The 21,870-nt window shown below is 43.6% G+C and overlaps 3 protein-coding genes across 4 annotated transcripts; 1 reads left to right on the top strand and 2 right to left on the bottom strand.

The window, feature by feature from the left end:
- Positions 1-1,564: 1,564 nt before the first annotated feature.
- On the bottom strand, positions 1,565-4,326 carry plaub (plasminogen activator, urokinase b). Its single transcript, XM_071529479.1, has 11 exons — positions 4,194-4,326; positions 4,023-4,077; positions 3,835-3,939; positions 3,586-3,739; positions 3,400-3,497; positions 3,264-3,305; positions 2,961-3,150; positions 2,717-2,868; positions 2,466-2,606; positions 2,210-2,358; positions 1,565-2,118 (listed from the first exon to the last, which is right to left on the bottom strand). The coding sequence occupies exons 1-11, from the start codon at positions 4,254-4,256 to the stop codon at positions 1,924-1,926; spliced, it is 1,344 nt and encodes a 447-aa protein (XP_071385580.1). The 5' UTR covers positions 4,257-4,326; the 3' UTR covers positions 1,565-1,923.
- Positions 4,327-6,432: 2,106 nt separating this feature from the next.
- Positions 6,433-17,911, top strand: hid1b (HID1 domain containing b). 2 transcript variants are annotated; one of them, XM_071529457.1, is made up of 19 exons: positions 6,433-6,526; positions 7,621-7,770; positions 8,493-8,663; positions 10,184-10,303; positions 11,889-11,995; positions 12,114-12,230; positions 12,686-12,917; positions 13,105-13,161; positions 13,270-13,410; positions 14,457-14,547; positions 14,701-14,852; positions 15,545-15,623; positions 15,818-15,982; positions 16,175-16,402; positions 16,559-16,682; positions 16,823-16,880; positions 17,027-17,118; positions 17,350-17,508; positions 17,774-17,911. In XM_071529457.1, exons 1-19 carry the CDS (start codon positions 6,461-6,463, stop codon positions 17,835-17,837), a joined length of 2,373 nt encoding a protein of 790 aa, XP_071385558.1. In that variant the 5' UTR covers positions 6,433-6,460; the 3' UTR covers positions 17,838-17,911. The 2 variants fall into 2 exon arrangements, with proteins under 2 accessions (XP_071385558.1, XP_071385557.1); XM_071529456.1 differs by having other exon boundaries at positions 16,559-16,707; positions 16,794-16,880.
- A 954-nt stretch (positions 17,912-18,865) lies between these two features.
- Positions 18,866-21,531, bottom strand: LOC139652396 (proton channel OTOP3-like). Its single transcript, XM_071529458.1, has 7 exons — positions 20,931-21,531; positions 20,694-20,830; positions 20,511-20,569; positions 20,214-20,365; positions 19,431-20,116; positions 19,149-19,319; positions 18,866-19,037 (listed from the first exon to the last, which is right to left on the bottom strand). The coding sequence occupies exons 1-7, from the start codon at positions 21,316-21,318 to the stop codon at positions 18,867-18,869; spliced, it is 1,764 nt and encodes a 587-aa protein (XP_071385559.1). The 5' UTR covers positions 21,319-21,531; the 3' UTR covers position 18,866.
- Between the last annotated feature and the right edge of the window lie 339 nt (positions 21,532-21,870).

Below are 21,870 nucleotides of genomic sequence, written 5' to 3'. Positions count from 1 at the left end.
CATATTGAAATTCCTGCTTCTTGGGTGCCTTGCTGCAATGCATCAAGAGCAAAATGGTTAACCACTAGACAGCATGTGGTCTGATGTTCTTGTTGATGTTCTTTAATCTACATCCTGTTGACAGAACTAGAGTATTCAAAGAATGGCTCTTCATCCAATCTGAGTATTTGTTGTCTGTCTGCTGTGCAAGACTGAGCACCGGCCACCCTCTTGTGGTTGTCAGAAGTAAACACACTCAATGGAAACGGGACATGGAGATGAGACATTTTAAATCTACACAAGGCAAGATTTGTATGTAAAACACCTGTTTAATCACCTGTTAAATCACAAAGTGGGGCTGCAATAGAACAGAGTGTCACGTCCCCCTCAATTGAGACACCATAGATTTGCCCTATTGGCCCAAATGAAATTCTGGTGTCAGGTATTGTCACTTCTAGTAGAGTCAAAAACAGGTTAAATAAGACTTGAGCCTTGTTTTATGGCATGACAGTATATGAGCGGACCACAGCAAGGGAGTCTGCCTTTTGGTTTTGGTTATGAGTTTTGGTCTGAGTTTTGGTTATGTAAGATAGTATATAGGGTTGTTGTGATGAAGGCTTTGAGGTGCCACTACACACATCAGAGAGGATTTGGCTCATGTTAGACCAGAGAAGTGTTGACGACTAGGGCAAAACCTGAACTGGCTGAGACCGCTTAGGTTACAGTAATTGCAGGGTCCCCACTGGTCGTATTCCTGAAATAGCTGATGAGTTGTACTGTACTCCACTCCTTTCCCACACTTTCTCTTATGACACAGTCTGCAAAACCTAAATAACAAGGCCAGCTGCTGCTGCCTGGGCTTCCTGTAGAGGGCTTCCCCTAATCCCATTGCTCCATGTGGAGGCCCAACTGTTGGATCAGGATTTCCCTGTTAAATTAAAGACACGCTAAGTCTCTGTCCTCACTGCAGCCTCAAACTCATTTGACAGACTCTCTAAGGAACAAGAGATACAGGAAAAACATGTATTCACTGAATCGGAATTAATACACTACACTTTTTTGTGTTGATCTTATTGTTGGAGATGGTTTTAAACTAGACAAAACAGTTTACAAATAAAAAAACATCTTGTGAGTCATAATGTTTCCCAGAGACAGTTTGTCAGCCAACAGCTGCAGTTTGAGGCTGTAACAAGCATCCTTTTATGGCAGATGTGAGTGGCTGAGTAGATAAATCATCTGTCCACTACTATTTCTCATTATTTAGTCATAGCACACCAGTTGTATCCATTTTTACTGTTTCAGACATCAATTATGTTTGGCATGTCTTGTTTAGTCTTTGGAGACCTGTCTTCGGCTTGGCTGTTAAGTCTGTGGAAATGACTATATTAATACCAAGTGCGCTGGCCAAAGCAGATTCCACATGCATGACGACTGGGTTCAGTCAGTGGGCGTTGAGAGTGGGATGTTTTCAGGGGCATCGATAATATAAACTGGCACAAGTGAGTCACTATAATCTGAGTGAATGCAGTGACGTATCAAATCCCTTCATTAATAAATGACCATGAAAATAAAAAAAACAACAACATTTTATTCCCTTGATATAAACAGAAGCATCTTTGCAAAAAGATTTTGTGAAGTACAAAAATAATTCCCATATCTTAAAATAATGTATTAGAAATAAGATAGACATTCAATCCAACAAATATCATACCACATACCACAGAACAACTGCAACTGCACAGAATTCATGTATTGACTATACATGATGATTATATGTATTGACATGAAACTTCCACTGAAAACCCACAGCATGAAAAATAGCTTAAGGCCACCAAGAAAATGGCAAGAGATCAGCAGTTTACATGGAAGCAGCGGTAGCTCTGCTTCACCACCAGTTTGCATTATTATTGTTACAGTTCATGCACTCAGCAGCCTGTGAGGAGGTCACTTTTGAGGGAACATGGCCCCGGCGGTGATGGAGGATAGGCCCGTCTTCTCTGCTATCCACTGGTTGTAGTTGGTCACTGTGGTGTACACGCCGGGCCGAAACTCCTTGGCGCACCCGTCGCCCCAGCTGACTATCCCAAAAAGGAAGAGCCTGTTATCCATCTCACACACCAGAGGCCCTCCCGAGTCGCCCTGTAGGAAAAGAGTGCAGCCAATTCAGAGGAAATCCGCAATAATAATCGTCAGTGCGAGGCCCGATCAGGTTTTGACTTGCATTAAATACCTCGCAGGCATCCTGGCTCCAGTCGGGACGACCGGCGCAAAACATATTCTCTGTGATCATGTTGCCGTAATATTCTTTCTCCTGGCACACGTGATGTTCCACGAGGCTCACCTGAGCTTCTCTGAGGTACTGGGAGTTATACCACAGGCCTGAGGAAGTAAACACAACAGGCAGTTAAAACCAGACAGGAGTGTGGGATATATAATTGATAGGCAGACAGAAAAAAAAAAAAATGTGGTTAGAGGGATTGCTTCACCTTTCTTCTCTTTCCCATAGCCGGCGATCTCGCAGAGGATGCCGGACTGGAGGCTCTGGCGAGGTGGCGGCAGGCAGACGGTCTTCACCGCCCGGCTCTCCTCTGCACACTGACCATGCTTGGCCTTCAGCTTCAGCAGGGCTGGAGAACACAGTAAGCATCAGCATGGAAGCCTATGTGAGGCATATAAAACTCTATGATTACAGTTTAATCAGTAAGTAAGCAAGCAAAGGTGTATACAAAACCCATACCAATGTCATTGTTGAAGTTCCCCTCACTGTTGTCAAACCCCTCATGGATGAAAACTTCCTCCACCTTGAATGTTTGCTCTATAGTTCGGTCGGTCTCATTCAGTGCATTCTTCCCCAGGGTGACAGTGAAACTCCGCGCTTTGGTGCTGGAGCTGAAAGGAAAATCACAACAACAGTCTAAGCTGCCGTGGCTGTTGTTTTTCCAACACCTGCTGGGGTTGCAGTGAGTGATCTCGGCTCCTACCCGTCGGGGAAGCAGTGGGCGGCTGTGAGGACCCAGCAGGGGGAGATCAGACTCCCTCCGCACCGGAAAACCTTCTGCTTAGATCTGCCACGCCAGAATATGGCAGCGATCCACGGGTGCGATTGTACAGTGGCAATTGTTCCGCCCACGATCTTCGTCTGCTTTCTAAGGCGCTGGCCACATGTTGACTCTGCGGGGGAATGAGACCATGTTGGCTTCCACTTGAGAATAAACCACTGGGAAAAAAAAGGCCTGAACACAGAATATGATCACTTGAGTTCAGAGGGAAGGCGATGACCTTACCTGGCTCCGGCTCAGTGGGTGAGGGTGAAGGTGGGGATGGATCTGCAGATCAGAGATTTTTTTTTAACAATGAAAAAAAAGCATGTACTCTGGATGTGGCTTACATGTTCTGGGAAGACTACAAAGTTAGACTTACATGGCTTAAAGCCACAACGTGGAATATCACAATACTCCTGGACCAAGTCCTTGTTTTTAAAAACATAACACCACGGACGCCGTCTGTAGTTTAGGTTTCTGTGGAAAACAGAAATGGAAGAAAGGTGGCATTAAAGTTAACAATTCAACACTACACTGAACCTTTCTGTTGGGTATAATGGCGTACCTGCAGTAGTTGTGCCTCCCTGAGTGGACATCTGATGACATGAGACGCTCCCTGGTGTCCAAATCCCACTCTTCACATGTTCTCCCACTCTCTGACTGAGACACTGTGCCTTTGTAGTACAGTCCAATGCCGCTGTAGCAGGTGGCACTTGTTACTGGAAGAACAGTGATTTTTTTTTTTTAAAGACGATTCAAAATGTGGAATGTGTTCATGATATAATGCAAATTGGCTTGCAGTTCAGTTCCTTACCTATTTCACAGTGTTCCCCCCCAAAACCATCAAGACATAAGCAAAACATGTGTTCACCGGTAATCAAGGATGGGACAGAGGTGCCTCCGTTAAGGCAGATTCCACCTAAATGAAACAAGAAATGTTGGTTTTAAACTCATACAGTGTGTGAACATATATAGTGCCTTAACTGATGCAGAGTGACTTACCTGATATTTCAAAGGAGAAAAAAGAATGGCTCTGCCTTTTTTGCCTCGATAAGCCCTATAAATATAAAAAAGTGATATAAATCCTCATGAAACTAGATGCAACATTCCATCACCAAGACTAAGTTACAAATAAAATAGAGATGAACAAATAGAGTACAGTAATCTCCTTACTGCTGCTGTTGACAGGGCTGCCAGGGTGCATATTAAAATGCCTAACCCTTTTGTCCTGTTCATCTTTGCCTTACTGCACCGATTAAGATCCAAACAAAGTTGCTCTGATGTGGATGTGCGTGAGTCTGCTTGCAGAGAGACTGGTGAGGGAGCGTCCTCTGGGCTTGCTCTGTTATGTCTGCTGAGGCCACATGTGCAGGGAGGGGGGACGATGTGATTGGCTGGGGAGCAGCCCATTTGGTGTGAAGAAATAGTGTGGTGGTGCAGGGTGAGTGAATGAGTCAGAGCTGCCAACACACACTTAATCCTTATCATTAATTCCCAGGAAGTATGTCAGTCACATTCGAATGTTACTGGTAGAGCCGTTGAGTCGGGCCAGCAATCAGTTCTGCTGCAGTTTATGTGATACATTTAACAGAACTGTGATTAGAATGAATCTGAATCAATAATGAAATAATTCCTTAATTGTGTGCTAGTCAACGCTTCAACATTACAAACTTGACCTCTGGTTTCCAGGTTTCCACACCCTGTGACACCACAGCAGGTCACACCATAAAAACAGTGGTTAGGTAACCGATACCACCATACATCAATGATCACATGTAGCAACATTGGTTCAATTCTGGATGGGTGTGTCATTTAAAATGGCTGATTTTTGTTTCTCTATGATATGTTCTCCAAAATATAGAATGTCACAGTTCTTTACAGAAACATACTAATTCAAATCATGTCAAGATGTACTTAGTGGACTATGCTGAGAGCATTTTACAAACACAAACTGTGAACGGTTTAGAAATGAAGAGGATTAGCAATGTAAGAAACAAATATGAGGAAGAGAAGACAGTATAGAGAAACAAGTTCAAACATGTTTGAACAACTGAATGGATATGAATGCGGACAAATGTGAATTAGACTCAGAAATCTCAGTATGCTTCACTGATCATTAATGACAGGATGACAGTTAAATGGTGCAGTGGGAAAGTAGGCCAAGAGTAGGCTGTAAAAATAGTCCAAAAAACTCAAGGAAATGACAAACAACTGAGAGAAAACTAGAATTCCAAAATATAAGAGAAAACATAAGATGTTACTACTTCTCATTTCCTTTTTCCTGTTCACAGAGTTTCAATTTCAATCAATGGCAATCAAACGTTAGCAGTGTCGCCTAGTAAAATGGCTCTTATAATATACATTTAAGCATTAATCCTAATCTTAAATTTGGACACATGAAATACCAACATTGGACAATTTATTTTTGTCATGGACTCAACAAATGCTAACCTTAAACATAATAAAACTAAAACAAATTGAAATCATTAATGACAATAAATGTAATGTAAATTCTAAGGCTAAGTTGTATTTAATAAGACAGGCTGGGCTGTGATTAACTCACTGGGTGTCACTGTTGCTCTATCAACTCAGAGCTCATTTATTGTACCTGAGGTTAAATGATGGGCCTGTACTGAGTTATTGCTTTAACTGGTGCTTTCTACATCAATTTGGACTTGAATTGGCAGGATAAAGCTCCCATTAACCACAATTGTGATGACTTCAGATAATAATGACAGGTCGTGATGATGATGATGATGATGATGATGATGATGATGATGATGGTGATGGTGGTGGTGGTGGTGGGCTGAGTGGGTTCTATCGCAGTTGCCTACCGCATTCATTACTTTGTCAATGAAGGTACATGAGAGCAAATATGTACATTTCGATCCCGGAAGTCGCCTAGTCCGAATCCTGCTTGGCTGATGCTGCCTTCAAGTGACGTAGGAAATATCTGATTTCTTGAGCACACGAGTAATGTGGGGATTTTATGTAGGCCTAGGCCTATACGTTTTTTTGCTTTATGTTATTGTTTGCTTTATGTTATTGTTTGTCTCTGTGTAACTGACTAATATGTTTGTATGGAAATAATTTAACTTGTAACGGTCATGCATTTTAATAAATTAAAACATCAATTACATTTTCTCCTCTTTGTTCCACAGCTGCAGCACAAAGTAGCTCTGCGCCGCTTGATTTCTAAAATCAAACAACAGCCACCAAAATTAATTGCTTTCGTTACAGGGTCCGTTTTTGTTAGTATTTTCAAAAAAAGAGCACTCGTATTTACGATTATACGCGTGGAAAGTAGGAGTTTACAAGGAGCACTTGAACGCAGCATGAGGGGAGAGCGGCTGTCAGAGGTGGATGAGGGAGATAATCCTCCTTTACGGCGACTCACAATTAGACCACACAGAGCCAGGCAGGAGGGAGCCGCTGGAAAAATGGGGAACGCCGACTCCAAACTTCACTTCAGGAAAGCAGTGATACAACTCACAACCAAGACACAGGTTTGTTCAGACTAAACACCGGCAGATATATAAATACTGAGCACGTCGGTTGCGCGGTTATGGCCAATTTTGCCTTTGGAGATAAAGTTCGAGTGCCAGATGGTAGCTTAAATTGCAGCCCAGATGACACACCGCGGAGGGGATAACAAGCAAAAAGGCTGCACTCAGTCTAGATTCTGTGTTTACAGGCAGAATATACTCCCTGAGTGATTATTATTAGTATGAATGCTTTTAGACTGGTAAAAGGATATTGGTTTATAGATGAGTTGAGTCCTTCCCGTTGCTCTGAGCCGCTACTTTTTTTATTTATTTGTGAGATGAGTCATAAATCACTTGAACTTGTAACTGTGTGATTTGCAGATTACTGGATATAACATAGATCATTACTTTTATAACAGCCACTAGAAAGCCTATATTTACTGGCAGGTGCATTTAAGGTGGAACTAATTAGATGCAGTTGCATTCAGTTTATTGTAGAGGGAATTAATAGGCCTTTGGTATTGGTTGTAGTGCTTTCTAACCTTATTCAAATATTGTACATGGGTTTATATACAGTATATATACTCTTGATGTTGAAGGCATATTTTAGTTATGTTTTTGAGAGTGATTTGCACACTATGTTAGAATGATTTGCACACTATATTTAAGGTAGGCTGGAGAAGATCTGGACAGATTGTCATATCTATTACATCACATGGTTTTTTATTATATTATTCAGAGTGAGATTATTGGAACAACATTAATGAGCTTTCCAAGCACAGGTGATGACAAACATTTATAACAAAAAGACAGTCAGTTTGAGTGGATGATTATTTAATGAGTGCCACTGTCTTCAAAACAAATATTGCATTTTGTGTTCATATGCCTATATTTAGCACCTGGTCTATGAATAATATATTAGATAATAGCCGCAGCATCACAACTGCTGTACTTTTCATTGGGAACTTAATGTACGTCAGAACTGTTCAGTGTCGGGGGTCGTGCTGAGGGCAGTGGAGCATTATGCGATCATGTCAAACACACACACACACACACACACACACACACACACACATAGAAAGCTCTTGTCTGATGCCCCCCCCTCCCTCTCCCAGCCTGTAGAAGCCACAGACGATGCTTTCTGGGACCAGTTCTGGGCCGACACAGCCACCACCGTCCAGGATGTTTTCGCTCTGGTGCCTGCGGCCGAGATCCGGGCTGTCAGAGAGGAGTCTCCATCAAACCTGGCAACCCTCTGCTATAAGGTGACCCGCATTATTAAGGACAGGTTGCTCTCTACAGTATGTCTTGGATGTTAGCTGCTACAGGCAGTGAAGAGCATGAGGCAACTCAATGCACAGAGTTGCTTATGTACATCCTTTCTCTTTCAGTAGCACTGAGTCTGTAGTCTTAGTGTATCTATTGTCTATCTTGGATACAGTCAGAGTGAAAGGAATGCAGGCGTTTGTTGTTCCCACACTTTGACCATGAGTGTAAAAGGTCAAAGGCCATTTGAATACAGCAGATGGGCTTTTGTAGAGTTTATTGGACTGAAAATGAAATTGTTGAACAAGGGGAAAAGGAGAAGGAAATGCACTAGATTCTACAGTTCCTACAACAAGAAAATGATTGTATTTGGGATGAGCCAAATTTAATGCAGGATAGGAGTTGACAATATGTATGTTATGCTATATTGTATACAGTAAAGAACACAAATTATTTAATTAATGTTAACAGGCTTGTCAACAGTAGACAAAAGACAGACTATCATGGCATTTTTAAATAAGGTTGGACACAGAATGTTAGATTGGATAACCGTCTTGAGCTGGAAAACTAGTTATGGAGAGAGTGAAACCGATGACCTTCTCTCAATACAATGTGTCTTTGTAAATCATTCTTCCTCCTTATAGAAAGTGACCCTCTTTAAAGTGCCCATCTCGAAATACATTTCTATTTAAGCCAGTCTCACACATGTCTCTGTCTTAAGGCGGTGGAGAAGCTGGTCCAGGGCGCGGACTCCGGCTGCCCCTCGGAGAAAGAGAGGCAGATCGTCCTGAACTGCACCCGCCTCCTCACCCGCATCCTGCCGTACATCTTTGAGGACGCCGACTGGAGAGGCTTCTTCTGGTCCACCGTGCCCGGAGCTGGCAGAGCCGGGGTGAGAATAGGAGGCTTAGGACCGATACCGGATGAATCAATCACAGGAAGTAGGGGAGAGAAGCGTTGTCCTCCAGAAACGCTGCGTGGCATCTACTATATTAGATTGCAGTAGGCCTGTTAGAAGAGGAGCTGAGGTCTTACATAACCTTCTGCACTCTCAGTTCTGTCATTTCCTATTTAACACTCACTCCCCCTCAAAGATTTCTCTGCCACAGAAAGGCAGGCGACCTCCTGCTGCCGGGAGAACAAGATAAGCGCGAAGACACTTTGAAGTTCTGTAAACTGCATCGGCTATAAGCGGTCACACTAATTAATGTCATATTCATTTATGATTGCACCTTTAAGCTGGGATACTGAAAGCGCATCTGGTATTCTGTTACCCACTTCAATCCTGCCATTGGACTGTAATGGGAATGGAATGCACCAAGGAAGCAATAACCCCTGCCTTTTTCTAGTGAAATGACAGACCAAGCTGTGTGTGTGTGTGTGTGTGTGTGTGTGTGTGTGTGTACACATGCTGTATTAGTCGTATTCATGTCCCGAAAAGCTGTGCCTCTCTTCAATCAGCGGCTTATTATCTCAACTGCTGTTTTAATTCTTCCATTTACAGGAAGGCATTTAACTGGCAGAGCTATTTTCGGTTTGATGTGAAAACAGTGCTTAATTGTATCCTGTTGACATTTAGAATATCCTCATTTTTACATCTTCATATCACCTTACTTTTATGTCTTACATTCTTTAAACTTGAATTATTCCTGTGAACTAATTCTCGGTGATCTGTAAAACTTTATACAAACGACCCGCCGTGCGATGTGCTGGGGAAGCAGCAGATAGAGTAATCCTATCCGTCCTCAGACAGTTTCTATAGCTTGATCTGTCAGCGCCCTTTTCAGCTTTCTAGAGATCTGAGCGTTTGAGGCCCTTTGAGATTCCCAGGTAAGCTCTACCTCTAGTTATTGCATCAATTTGCTCGGAAGTGTCTGTGCTGTCTGGGAACTTCTGAGTGTTTTCTGGCTTTGGAGTGTAAGATGAGACCGTGGCTGCTGTTGAGGTCACTGTCTCAAGCAGAGCTCTCTGAGTGGGGAGGCTGTCCCCCCCACCCCCCCTCCACCCCCTCTCCCCCCGTCCATGGCTGGTACTACCGCTGGTTCTCTGGTTACCTGGTCTACAGAGGACCATGCTGCAAACACTGCCCATATTGTATCTCCCCCTCCTCCTGCCCTGTGGTTGAATTAGGCAGGTATTGAATATCCCTTAATTAAAGTGTGAGACTGAGGTAAAATGCAGAACTGTAGTGGGGATAGGGAAACAGGTTGTGTTGTAGTGGTTTGAATTTAATGTTGCGCAGTTGTGCGTCAGCATTGGTTCATGTTGTGGGTGTACAGGGAAATACTGTTACTTGGTATAAACAGGTGAAACTACATTCCAAGCTGTGTTTTTATGCATACTTTTAGCACCAAAGATGTCTCCAAAAAGTATATGTTCTTATTTTTTTAAACTTGGCCTTCTGTCTTCCAGCGTTTGGATGAAGGCGGCGATGAGGAAGCGCGGCCCCTCGCTGAGTCCCTGCTGCTGGCCGTAGCCGACCTGCTCTTCTGTCCAGAGTTCACCGTCCAGAGCCATAAGAAGGGCGGCCCGGTAAGTCCACTCTGCTTACACTGTAATTTATGTGTGGCAGACACTCAAGTATGGCCTGGACCAGCCTCATTAGTTCATGGTGCAGCTGGTGCCCAAACAACCAGCCAATATTCAGTGTCTAATTAAGAGGATTTAGCATTGCATTGCCTTGGGCTAATTCAGTAATTAGGTGAGAGATGATATTTTTTGATTATATGTGGTGTTGAGAAGTCTAATGGTGCTATTGCTCTTTAATTCTAGTCCTCTCACAGGAGAGTCTTTCCACATAAGCAGGAAAACAGTTGCAGACAGGTTGCTTCAATTTACTGTGTACTCTATTTACCCCCCAGGCTACATCAGTGTCAATATACACTAATTTGGAGTATGCTTGCAAGCGGTATGTTAAGTCCGTGTTATTTAGCCCGGTGGCGGTACCTGTTGCCACTGTTATCTCCCTCACATAACCTTCCTAGGTAGCCACCCTCAGTTAATGAGTGACTCCAGCCTCCTCTGTGTGAGAGAGAGGAGTGGCCCATGGCCATGTTTGTCATCTGGGCCGAGGAAAGGAGAGTGGACACTCCTTATCCTGAGCAAACACCTGCGTTGTCGGTGAACATGGGAGGTGAGAGAAAATGGCCGTCCTGCAGCAGGTCCTACCTCTGACCGGACCGCTCGCACCTCACAGCCGCCCCGAGGAAATGTCACGCTCGATGAAGCGTGTGTGAAACTGTGTCGTAGAAGGGTGGAAAATGGCCAGTGGCTGTTATTTATTCTCACTTGCTTCAAGGACTTGCTAAGCATGTGAACACACACACACACACACAGTTACTGGACCCATGCTGTGAATTTTCAGGGTGTCATGAAGGCCTTTCATTCAGGCTTTCAGCTGGGTTGTCCCAAGAAAATACGAATGAGCATGTGTGTGCATGGCATGGTGCCCTTTGCTGTCAGTTTACTTATGAAGAACAGTCAAATCTATTCATGTAGCTGCAGTTATCTCTGCTGAGGTGTCGCATATGGATATTGTCAGGCGAGTACTAGTAGTAGCTTAGTCCACTTGTTGAATCACATGGTAGAAGTAGGTGTGAACACAGCCACACTGTTATGTTTAGACCTTTTGCTTTAGCATTGTATCTTAATATGCTGAAACTTGGCAGTGGACAAATATGAATGAATGCAATTGGACAATACTGATCACTCATGTGCCTGTCATGTCATTGAGAATAAATCAATATGTACCCACCCAGCGTCTCCACTCACAGCATAAGCAGTCAGTAAATTAGCCTCATTTGACTGTAAGTACTACAATTCATAATGGCAGTCACCCATTAAAGACTCATAAGCCACAGTGCATTCAGCCTTACAGTACACAAATCAGCTCATAATACTCAGACAGTGGCAGCACAGACCCTGCCTGTTCCTTTAACTAGAGCCTGTCTGTCAGCGGTTTAGCCCTGGGTGTCATTTTACGTCTGAGGCTTTCTGAGGAAGTCTCTAAAAACAGTGCACATTGTGAATAGAACTTGTTGTCTTGAGAGTATACAATTTAGACTATGATTCAAGTGCGGAACAACCAATTTGTATTTCGTTCTGATGCGTACTGCAGGAGTCAGCTGAGGATATGCAGTCCATAGACAGCTGTGAGTACATCTGGGAGGCTGGGGTGGGCTTCGCACAGTCGCCCCCACTCAACTACATCCATGACCTCAACAGGTACGGCTGCAGCATCTGGGAATGTGGAGAATGGACTCATCTTTTTACTATTCTATTTGTTTGCCTTTGTCTGTTATTGTTTTTAGTTATATCTGTCCATCCTCTGTACTCTGCTCAGGACAGAGCTGCTGAAGCTGCTCCTCACCTGCTTCTCTGAAGCCATGTACCTGCCCCCCTCCTCTGACAGTAGAAACCGCAATCCCTGGGTCACCTTCTTTTGCTCTGCAGACAACAGGTTACACACACACACACACACACACACACACACACACACACACACACACAGAAGTGACTGTCATGACCGTTTGCATAATGTAATTTTTTTTTTTACTTTTCTCATTGCATCGTGGGCCTGGTTTGTGCCATCACATATCCCATCATGCTGCAGGCACACGGTCATTCGTTTCTCATAGGCAATGAATGCCAGTGAACTTTTTGCCTCATGAAATTGCGTCTGGCCTACAACTACTGACACACACACACATATGCACATCAACCTTCCAAAAAGCTGCTGCTAAAGAGATGTACGTGTGCCTTGAGAACATAAACTGGCCCCTCTCCAGGGCCCTTCACAGCCCTTCTGAACACATGGAAAATTCTGACAGCACATCATGCATAACCACTCGAATGAGATATACGGCACACACACACAACGCTGACCTCGACCTGTCTTTCATCCCTTCCACCCAGACATGCCCTGCCGCTGTTCACCTCTCTGCTCAATGTGGTGTGTGCCTACGACCCGGTGGGATACGGCATCCCGTACAACCACCTGCTGTTGTCCGACTACCGGGAGCAGCTGGTGGAGCAGGCTGTCCAGATCCTTATCGTCACCCTGGAGCACGAAGCCGGGTCGGCCGCCAGCGCGGCCCTGCAGGCCCTGGACCCCTCCGCACCCCCCGCAGCCATGGAGGACCAGGAGGTAAGAGGGCAAATTACCATGAGTTAGCCATAAATTGTAATAATCTGAATTTGTTGTATTTATTCATTATTTATTGTAATAATGATATACAGAGGGCTTTTCAAACCATAATATCGCATAAAAGCAAATAAAACATGACATTTTTCCGTTATGAGAATTTAAAAGTCATCTGTCCTTTTTTTGTCAGCCTGCTGGACCTGATAACCTTTTTGTGAATTATTTATCCAGGATACACAGAGAAGAGGTAAGACAGAGCTGGCTATTCAGCATTCAATATGAGCTGCTATCTACATACATGCAGGCTACAATAATTATTTGATAGGCCCTTAATGTTTGTGTCTTTGTTTCTTAGGACTTTAACTTCATCCTGAAAGGCCTGGCAAAGCTGCTCAATAATCCCCTGGTCCAGACCTACCTGCCCCATTCAACCAAGAAGATCCAGTTCTACCAGGAGCTGCTCATTCTGTTCTGGAAACTCTGTGATTTCAACAAGGTGTGGAGATCGATTATCGTAAACCTTTCTGTGAGCTATCTGGAAGCTTCAAGATAGATTAACTTTCTCTGGCACTACACTTTGGTTTGGAACCGTATGACTCAAAGAAATCCATGATTTGGAATATTTCATGCATTTTTAAAGTAAACTATATTGCACCAAAAAGGGTTCTGCTATGGCACAAGCCTAAAGAACCATTTTTTATCAAGAGTGTATAAAGGTACACAACACCCACTCTGGGAAGCTGCCACATGGCTCGTAGCTGTAATGTTTTTCTTCAGTTTAAGAACAGCTTTGATTAGACTTCCAGCTCATTTCTGAGAAGCACAATGTTGTTTCAAAGCCTAATTTCACACATTTGTGTCGGTTTCTGGAAGAAAATTCTGAGTAGGCATCTGAACATAATGGAAGAGCGCCCCAGCTGTGTTTGATTCCCACTCAACTGAGCTTCTCTCCACAGACCCACTTCTATCTCTGCCATTTGGACTGGGAGCCTCTGTGGCGCATACTTACTCCATCACCACTGTTACATAATGCTCCTCTCCCCACAGAGAGCACAAGCAGAGTGATGAGGGGCTGCTGCTAAGTGTTAACCAAAGAACACACACACATAATGATGAATAGCTTTAGTGTGTATTAGCTGAAGCTTTCAGATAAAGACCCTTTATGTCCATTTTGAAGCCCATCTGCTTCTAGTTATTCCAAATAACTTAAAGTCTTAATATGATTCTGTACATCACCTGCAAGTACACAATCTCTGCTGCCTTCAACCATGAATATGCACAATACTCAAAATTTGATGGTCTTCAGATAATGAGATGCACAGTAAAACATGACTCATCTGAAAAGAACATACAAATTTGCTTATGTAGTTCTTTCAAGTTTTAAAACCGTGATGCTATCATCCCACAAGTGTCAAATGGTAAATGCAAAGTGGCTTATCTGCATTGTTCAGTTTTAATACCAAAAGAATTCTTGATGAGGATGTGAAGCTGACTTGTATGTATGTATGTATGTGTGTGTGTGTGTGTGTGTGTGTGTTTTAGAAATTCCTGTTCTTTGTGCTGAAGAGCAGTGATGTGTTGGACATGCTGGTTCCCATCCTGTTTTACCTGAACGATGCCAGGGCGGATCAGTGTGAGTCATACTCTCTGGGGAGGAGGGGGAGATACATTTTAATATTGATTAGCATGTGTGCATATTAAAGTGAGTGTGTATGCATTGTGTATGTTGCAGAAAATGTGGAAAATTCTCTGCAAAATGCATCTTTTTCTCTGTGTGTGTCTGTAGCCCGTGCGGGTCTCATGCACATCGGTGTGTTCATCATCCTGCTGTTAAGTGGAGAGAGGAACTTTGGCGTTCGTCTGAACAAGCCTTACACTCTCCGCGTCCCGATGGACATTCCTGTTTTCACAGGCACCCATGCTGACCTGCTCATTGTGGTAAGTAGAAGGGGTGGGAAATACGAGAGTGCTCTCAATATTAGTGGTACAATACTTAAACCGTATGATAATATGTTGTGTGACAGTATTGAGATTTGATACTGCAATATATTGCAATTTAAAAAAAGTGTTTTATTTCATTTGATCGCATTTAAAGTGGTGATTTGCGAAATCCTTGTTTTTGTTTTATTTTGGCAAAATCATCTTTTCCTTGGATTTTTTGAACTACTCAGTTCTTCTATTTATCCCAAACAATCCTCTGTTGCTGCTGGAAACATAAAATTCATCACTTCAATTGCACTGACTAAACTAAACTAAACAACATCAGGTGTTTAGAACAGCAATCTCTCAGTTGGCAATAGAGAATAGCAAAGCAGACATTTATTTATATGAAAAATGTCACAGATCATTACTTTAAAAGCTGAAATGATATCCCTTAGGACAATAAAATGTAAACATTTTTAATAATATTCAAGAATATTATATGTTCTTTCATTAAAAGCCTCAAAATGTAAGTGAAAATATCATACTGGGCTTCAATATGTTGATACAATATTGTGAGGGGAAGTATTGCAATGTTTTTCTATATCAATATTTTCCCCACACTTAGTATTTTCTGGTATTTTATGAATGATAATTACATAAAAGCGGCGCTGTCATAATAAATATTTCCTGTACTTCTTCTTGATTAGATCTTCCACAAGATCATCACAAGTGGACACCAGCGCCTGCAGCCTCTTTTTGACTGCCTGCTCACAATAGTAGTGAATGGTGAGTGTCACTGAAACGCTGATATATCGCTCCCTGTTGGCTAACTAGGAGAACTGCAGAATTGATATGCCTGCCATGCTATGCCTCCATTTACTGTGAGAGCATTTCAATCCTGAACGCATCGTTGTCAGGCCAGGTCGGCTATTTGACACTGTGGAGTTTTGACTCACTGTTTGGTCTCCCTCGCCCCGCAGTGTCGCCTTATCTGAAGAGCCTGTCCATGGTGGCGGCCAACAAACTGCTCCACCTCCTGGAGGCCTTCTCCACCTCCCTCTTCCTCTTCTCCTCCTCCCAGAATCACCACCTGGTCTTCTTCCTGCTCGAGGTCTTCAACAACATCATCCAGTATCAATTCGATGGTGAGAATGTAGATGGTGAACTTGACGATGTTGACCTTACGCAGGGAGAACCGATGCCAGTAGACGGTGGATCTCAGACTTTATTCATGTATTGATCATAGTTGAGCCCTTGATTCAATTGGAAAACGTAGGATATGACTCCTGTTTTTAAGCAGCAACTGCAAAACCTCCATACACCCATCTCCCTTATAGGTAACTGCAACCTGGTGTACGCCATCATCCGTAAGCGTAACATCTTCCACCAGCTGGCCAACCTGCCCACTGACACAGCATCTATTCAGAAGGCCCTGCAGAGGAAAAAGAAGTCCCAGACCGGCATTTCGAGGACCAGTTCTATAGAGACGGAGTCCATGGAGGGCTCCAGACCAGCTATACCCGCTGAGCCGGGCACGCTCAAAGCCAGCCTAGAGGCCACTCCAGGTACATTAATCCATATACCAAATGTTTCATCATCACCAGTGTTGTCTATGTATTCTATTGTCTATGTAAGCATATTTTATTTTCAATAAATAACCAATTAATGAAGAAGACATTCCTTTTTCCTTTTCAGCTAATCAGTACATTGTCTTTTTTTAGGAATTGACAAGTTGACAGAGAAGTCCCAGATAAGTGAAGATGGCACCATGGTTGCTCTGCCAAATTCACACTCTCCACAGACCGCTGCTGACAGCAGTGCCATAGCTGGAGCCAGCGACACAGAGTCCAACTCAGAGAGAGACCATGAGGTGCAGCTTCTGATCAGTGATGCCCTTGTTCTGTTTTTGTTTTTTTGCAGTCAAAGTGACGACCATGCTTCCTATTTTCCTGTCAGGTCTTTCACACGGAGTCAGAAGCAATGAGGAGTCGGCTGTCAAGTGTGTCATCAACAGCCACGACCTGGAGTCCTACTCCAGACTGGGTAATGAGAAGCTTTTTTTTCTTTCTATCTTTCAACCTGTCTTTATTTTCTAGCTTTTGTTCTGTTTGATGGTTTCTATAGCAATATATTCACAAAAAAGTATACTCAATATAGCTCCACTTCCACCATGCTGTGTGTGTTCTCAGGTGCTGTCATGGAAGACGAAGCTTCCTCTACAGACTATCATGCGGTTGCTACAAGTACTGGTTCCTCAGGTGGAGAAGATCTGCATAGACAAGTAGGAAATCACACAACTTTGATTGTTGTTCAGAAGGAAATGAGGTATGAATAGGTGACATTTAACTCCAGGAAGATAAATCCAAAGATCTGAGAATAGTTTTGAAGTGATCTGTGAGTTTAGCATTTTATTACATTAGTACATTTATTTATATGACAATGTGGCAGATTATTACTTTAATCAATAGGATTCGTTTGATCTAGATGACAGCATAGTGTGTGTCTTCCTCAGGGGTTTGACAGATGAGTCAGAAATCCTGAAGTTCCTTCAGCACGGGACACTGGTGGGCCTCCTGCCAGTCCCTCACCCCATCCTCATCAGGAAGTACCAAGCCAACGCCGGCACAGCCATGTGGTTCCGCACCTACATGTGGGGAGTCATCTACCTACGGTGAGCAAACTGGATAAGACAATTGCAGAGCAAAAGTATTTATAGTGGATAACACACTAAAACAATATTACTGAATATGACAGGCATGAATATTCAGTGAGGCAGTCCAGTAGATTTGCCTCAGAGCAAACACAATTTGCAACAGCTATCGTCTCAATGGCATTTCATAGTAGCTTGCCAAGCGTCATGCGGTGAATTGCTTTTGGCTGTCATGGTTTGACTTCTAACAATGACTTGATTTTCTCTTGCACTCTTGTTGCCATAGTAATGTGGATCCTCCAATCTGGTACGACACGGATGTGAGACTCTTTGAGATCCAGAGGATTTAGAGGAGGTGTTGACGATGCCCCGCCTAATCCCACTTCTTTATCTTCTGGCACACCAACAGGATCTACCACTTTAACTTCCTTATACCTGAACTGTGATTCGTATCAAGATGTCAGAGGAAGATTTCACATCTTGTCCACATTTCTTTTTACAAAACAAGCAGTGACAATCTTTTTGTGTTCTATTTTTCTTGCCAACCTCCAGGGTTCAACAGAATAAAGTGTCAATAAATAAATTACCGCATATAATCTGCCATCAAAGCTGTATAGTGAGTGCAGTAGAAACAATGCCAAGTGGTCCTTAAAGTTTTGATAGATAGAATTGAGAGATGAGACATTTATTGACCATTAATTTATCCATTTTGCCAAAAATGTTGAAAATGACAAAGGGAAGTTTTGCACATGGTTTCATGATCCACTTTTGACATACTTTCAGAACACACTCAGTACTTTCCCTTTCATATATTTGAAGGTCCTTGTCATGTATGAACTACTGGAAATAAAAGACTGACATTATACGCTAGACTAAAGCATGCTATCATACTTTAAAGAAGCCTTTCACGACTGAGCTGAAAAGGAAAGTCGACATGACTGATAAGAGAATGAAACCTCGCTGAAAGGAAGGAGACAGAAAATCTTCCAGGAAATGTATTCTATTGTCCGTACAGCAAGCAAACTGCTTCAAGATATGAATAAGGTGTTGTATTCTGTCACAGTAAAAATGTCAGTGGAAACATTTTGAGATCAGATAAAATTATTTCATGTAAAGAGAAATAATGTATTTTCTTGAAATATAAAACAATAAATCATTTATAAATGTGAATTCTATCCAATCTGTGATTTTTATCTTTTATTTTTTAACCAATTATGTGATAAATTTAATATTTTGCAGGTCAGCTCATTCATGGTATTTTAGCAGAGCTCCATGAGATCCCTTTGACATTTGCCCTGGCATCGTTCAGGTAAAACAGAATGGGAACCAGCATGTCCAACACATCTTCAAGTTAGTTTAACAGTTAAGTAGTCTTCTCTTTATGCAGAGATGAGCAGCTCCATCAGAGCTGCTACAGAGTGCATCCTGTAGAAGACCCCAAGAGGCTGGCCCAGGTTTACCAGGACGAACCACGCGGTGAAGCCGAAGAACTGTTTCCCCAGGCCGTTCTCAAACTGGGGGTGGGCTCCAAACGCAGGGATGACCCACAGCTGAAATAAGAGGGAGCATTTATGTATTACATATATGGAGAAACTGCTAAGGCCCTTTTATTCTGTAAGAAATCTGCTGAGAAACATAAAAGACATAGTTGGTTTCATTACCATGACGTTGGAAAGGATGAGGAAAGCGCAGATTTCTTGTGTTGCTCTCTTGGCCCAGGACTTTTTCCCATTGCCTTCTTGGACAGCAGGTGGTGCTGACAAGTTTCTCTCCAGCAGTGAGATGTCTGTCTTCCCCTCCTCTTGCATTGGGACGGAGACCTTTTTCTTAGGCTGTGGGACAATTGTACCAACAATTTAGTTTGACCGTATATAATTTAAGAAAAACAATTGCAATTTTACCAAACATTCAGAAGAGGCCCAATGAAACAAAGGTGCGCTTACCTTGAAAATGTTGCTCCTCTGCCCCTCTTTCTTCTTGCTGAGAAGACTTGGATGCCTGTGGAGGCCCTCGATGATAAAGATGTTCTGGAGGATGAGTTCCAGCAGGCTGAGGAGGGAGTAGGAGAGGTCGAGGCTCCCCAGGGGCCCGCTGGCCCCCACGGCCAGGGCCGCCACCAGGGAGAAGTAGGACAGGGCTAGCTGGCCCAGGGCGGCCCCCACCAGGAGGATCACGTCCAAGCTACGGGTGGGGTTGTGTCCCCCCTCCTCTGCTCGCCTCTCCAGCTTGTGGACCAGCATGCCGGCCAGGCAGCAGAGAGACATGGCGGGCATGACGGCTAGATGGTATCCGTAAAATATGAGAAAGGCAGTGAAGCGGAGCTGCCGCTGACTCACCCACACCTGATAGAAGATGAAGACGGTCACTCCCGCTATGAGGACCAGGCCGCCCAGCAGAGGGCCAAATAAGATCCCACCCTGGTGAACGATGCGTAGGGTGAGCTTCTGAGCGACGTGCTGATGGGGACCGGGACTCATCCTGCGGCCGACGTTCTTCCACATCACATAAAGCATGCAGCCTGCCATCAGGTAGTACTCGATGTTGAAGGGATAAAGAACCTCGTAGCCTTTCCTGAAGATGAGGCAGGCTGCGCTTGCACTGCACTGACAGAAGGTTGAATTGCCGATTCCTGGAGGCAGACATGGATAATTACACACCAATCAAGTTGTATGGTATTCGTGTTTGTTCATATACTTTTCTTTAATTGTACAAAGATGTATTTCTACCTGCCGAGTTCTCGGTGCTTTCAGAAAAATTTGTGTTGGTGAAATCCATCCTGTCTTCCTTCTCTAACTCGATCTCTTGATGGATGGTGTCCTCTGTCACTGCGTTCAGCCACAGCAGCAGGTCTGCAGAGAGGGTCATCATGAGCCCTGACCTGGGTGTGTATGAAATCATACATGCAAATAAACATAATGATAAAGTCAAATACAAAATCTAGTGAATGCAAATCTGTTGTGTATTGTGCTTACAAATGACAGTCATGGATGTATCCTTATCTAAACTAAGTGAGACAGATGCACCTGGTCATTATCTTGTGTCTGTGAATGCAATCTTTGGAATGAGCCCACAGTAAATATGTCTACAAAAGAAAAAGAAGCAATTATTCACTGAACAGGCATAAAGAGTCTTGGAGGCAAAATTAAGAATACGATTTTTTTATGAACATACAGTATTATTCATTGAAAGCAAATAAGTACCATTACCTGTAGCCCTAGAAAGGGAGCCTCGATGAATGGGGAGAGGACTTTAGCAGCAGGTTTACACTCCCTCATAATGATTAAGTAGCCGATCCTGAAGATATACAGCAGTAGGCTGAACGTAGCGAAAAGCATGAGGACCACTGAGATAGAGGAGGAAAACAAGAAAACACATTTTTCTTTGCTTAGAGTGTCCCAAAACAAATGTTCTGTGCAATAACATCTTGAGATTCAAGATCTTACCTGTGACGGTGATTCCCCCGGCGTGGTGGTCTTTATGCGGGGAGATGCCGGGCTGCTTCCTGGCCCACAGCAGGTACCACATCATCCAGCCCACGCTGAAGCCCATCAGCAGCATCAGGAAGACCTGGGGCTCCTGGTGCTTCAGACCCGTGGGGTTGAAAGCCTGGCCGGCCACCAGCGCGGCCCCCAGCAGCACCACGTTGAGCCCCAGCAGCCCAGAGAGCAGACGCCGCCCGCTTGGGACCCACACCAGGGCCGGATCAAGCTCTGGGTCCTGCATCTGGAGGTCCGAGCTCTCCTGGTTCCTTGGTTCATCGCTGGAGGGAGTTCCAGGTGTCCCCCAGGAGGAATCCAGCTCTGAGACTCGGGTTATGGGATCCAGATTCATACTCACCCCACCTCTTGGAGATCTTCCTTGCCTCTCTCTGGTTCAATCTGACTCTTTGGTTCCTTTCACCCTCTCTTTTCCTTCTCTCGTTCCCATTCGGTTTCTGGGGCTTTCACTCATGCCGTTCCCACATAATGTGAAAGGGAAATGCTGTGGTGCAACATGTGAGGGCATGTATTCAAAGAGTAGTTTGAAATATAGTCCTCCTCTTGATCTGCCTTCCTACTGTAACACGCCACAGCGGTGTAGGTGCGGTCATGAGCCAAAACATACATTCAAATGAATCGCGACACACCTTTCCTAGCAAAAGACTCAAGTATCTTGTTTACTTTTCATGTTGACCTTTGTGCTTTGTGCACAAAGTTTTCTGTGGGGAGCAGATCCCTTACATCATGGCCTTCAACTAATTGAGAAGAATGTAGACATGTGTGGTCTCCTATAGCCTGCTCTTATTCACAATCTATCGTTTTGTTTAAAAGTTTAATTGAAATAAAGTCAGTGAAATTGCTTTGAGAGGGAGGCTGGGCTCTGTGTCACCCATTGCCACTGTTT

The sequence above is a fragment of the Centroberyx affinis genome, unplaced genomic scaffold (assembly GCF_046629955.1).
Source record: "Centroberyx affinis isolate AG114_WGS23_722 - 3 ecotype Tasmania unplaced genomic scaffold, CSIRO-AGI_Caff_v1 ptg001792l_1, whole genome shotgun sequence".
NCBI lineage: Eukaryota > Metazoa > Chordata > Actinopteri > Beryciformes > Berycidae > Centroberyx > Centroberyx affinis.
The sequence above is the reverse complement of the archived record's forward strand: the minus strand, read 5'-3'. Positions and strand labels throughout refer to the sequence as shown.

Bases quoted from the DNA above. Each gene is read 5' to 3' on its own strand.
- hid1b (XM_071529456.1), top strand. From the start codon at position 6,461: ATGGGGAACGCCGACTCCAAACTTCACTTCAGGAAAGCAGTGATACAA. The intron at 7,771-8,492 runs GTGACCCGCATT...CTCTGTCTTAAG, and splicing joins TGGCAACCCTCTGCTATAAG to GCGGTGGAGAAGCTGGTCCA. The intron at 12,231-12,685 runs GTTACACACACA...CCTTCCACCCAG, and splicing joins TTTTGCTCTGCAGACAACAG to ACATGCCCTGCCGCTGTTCA.
- plaub (XM_071529479.1), bottom strand. From the start codon at position 4,256: ATGAACAGGACAAAAGGGTTAGGCATTTTAATATGCACCCTGGCAGCC. The intron at 3,306-3,399 runs GTAAGTCTAACT...TCTGATCTGCAG, and splicing joins ACGTTGTGGCTTTAAGCCAT to ATCCATCCCCACCTTCACCC. The intron at 3,151-3,263 runs GTAAGGTCATCG...ATTCCCCCGCAG, and splicing joins ACCCACTGAGCCGGAGCCAG to AGTCAACATGTGGCCAGCGC.
- LOC139652396 (XM_071529458.1), bottom strand. From the start codon at position 21,318: ATGAATCTGGATCCCATAACCCGAGTCTCAGAGCTGGATTCCTCCTGG. The intron at 20,366-20,510 runs GTGCATCTGTCT...ATACACACCCAG, and splicing joins AGACACAAGATAATGACCAG to GTCAGGGCTCATGATGACCC. The intron at 20,117-20,213 runs GTAGAAATACAT...GTCTGCCTCCAG, and splicing joins AAGCACCGAGAACTCGGCAG to GAATCGGCAATTCAACCTTC.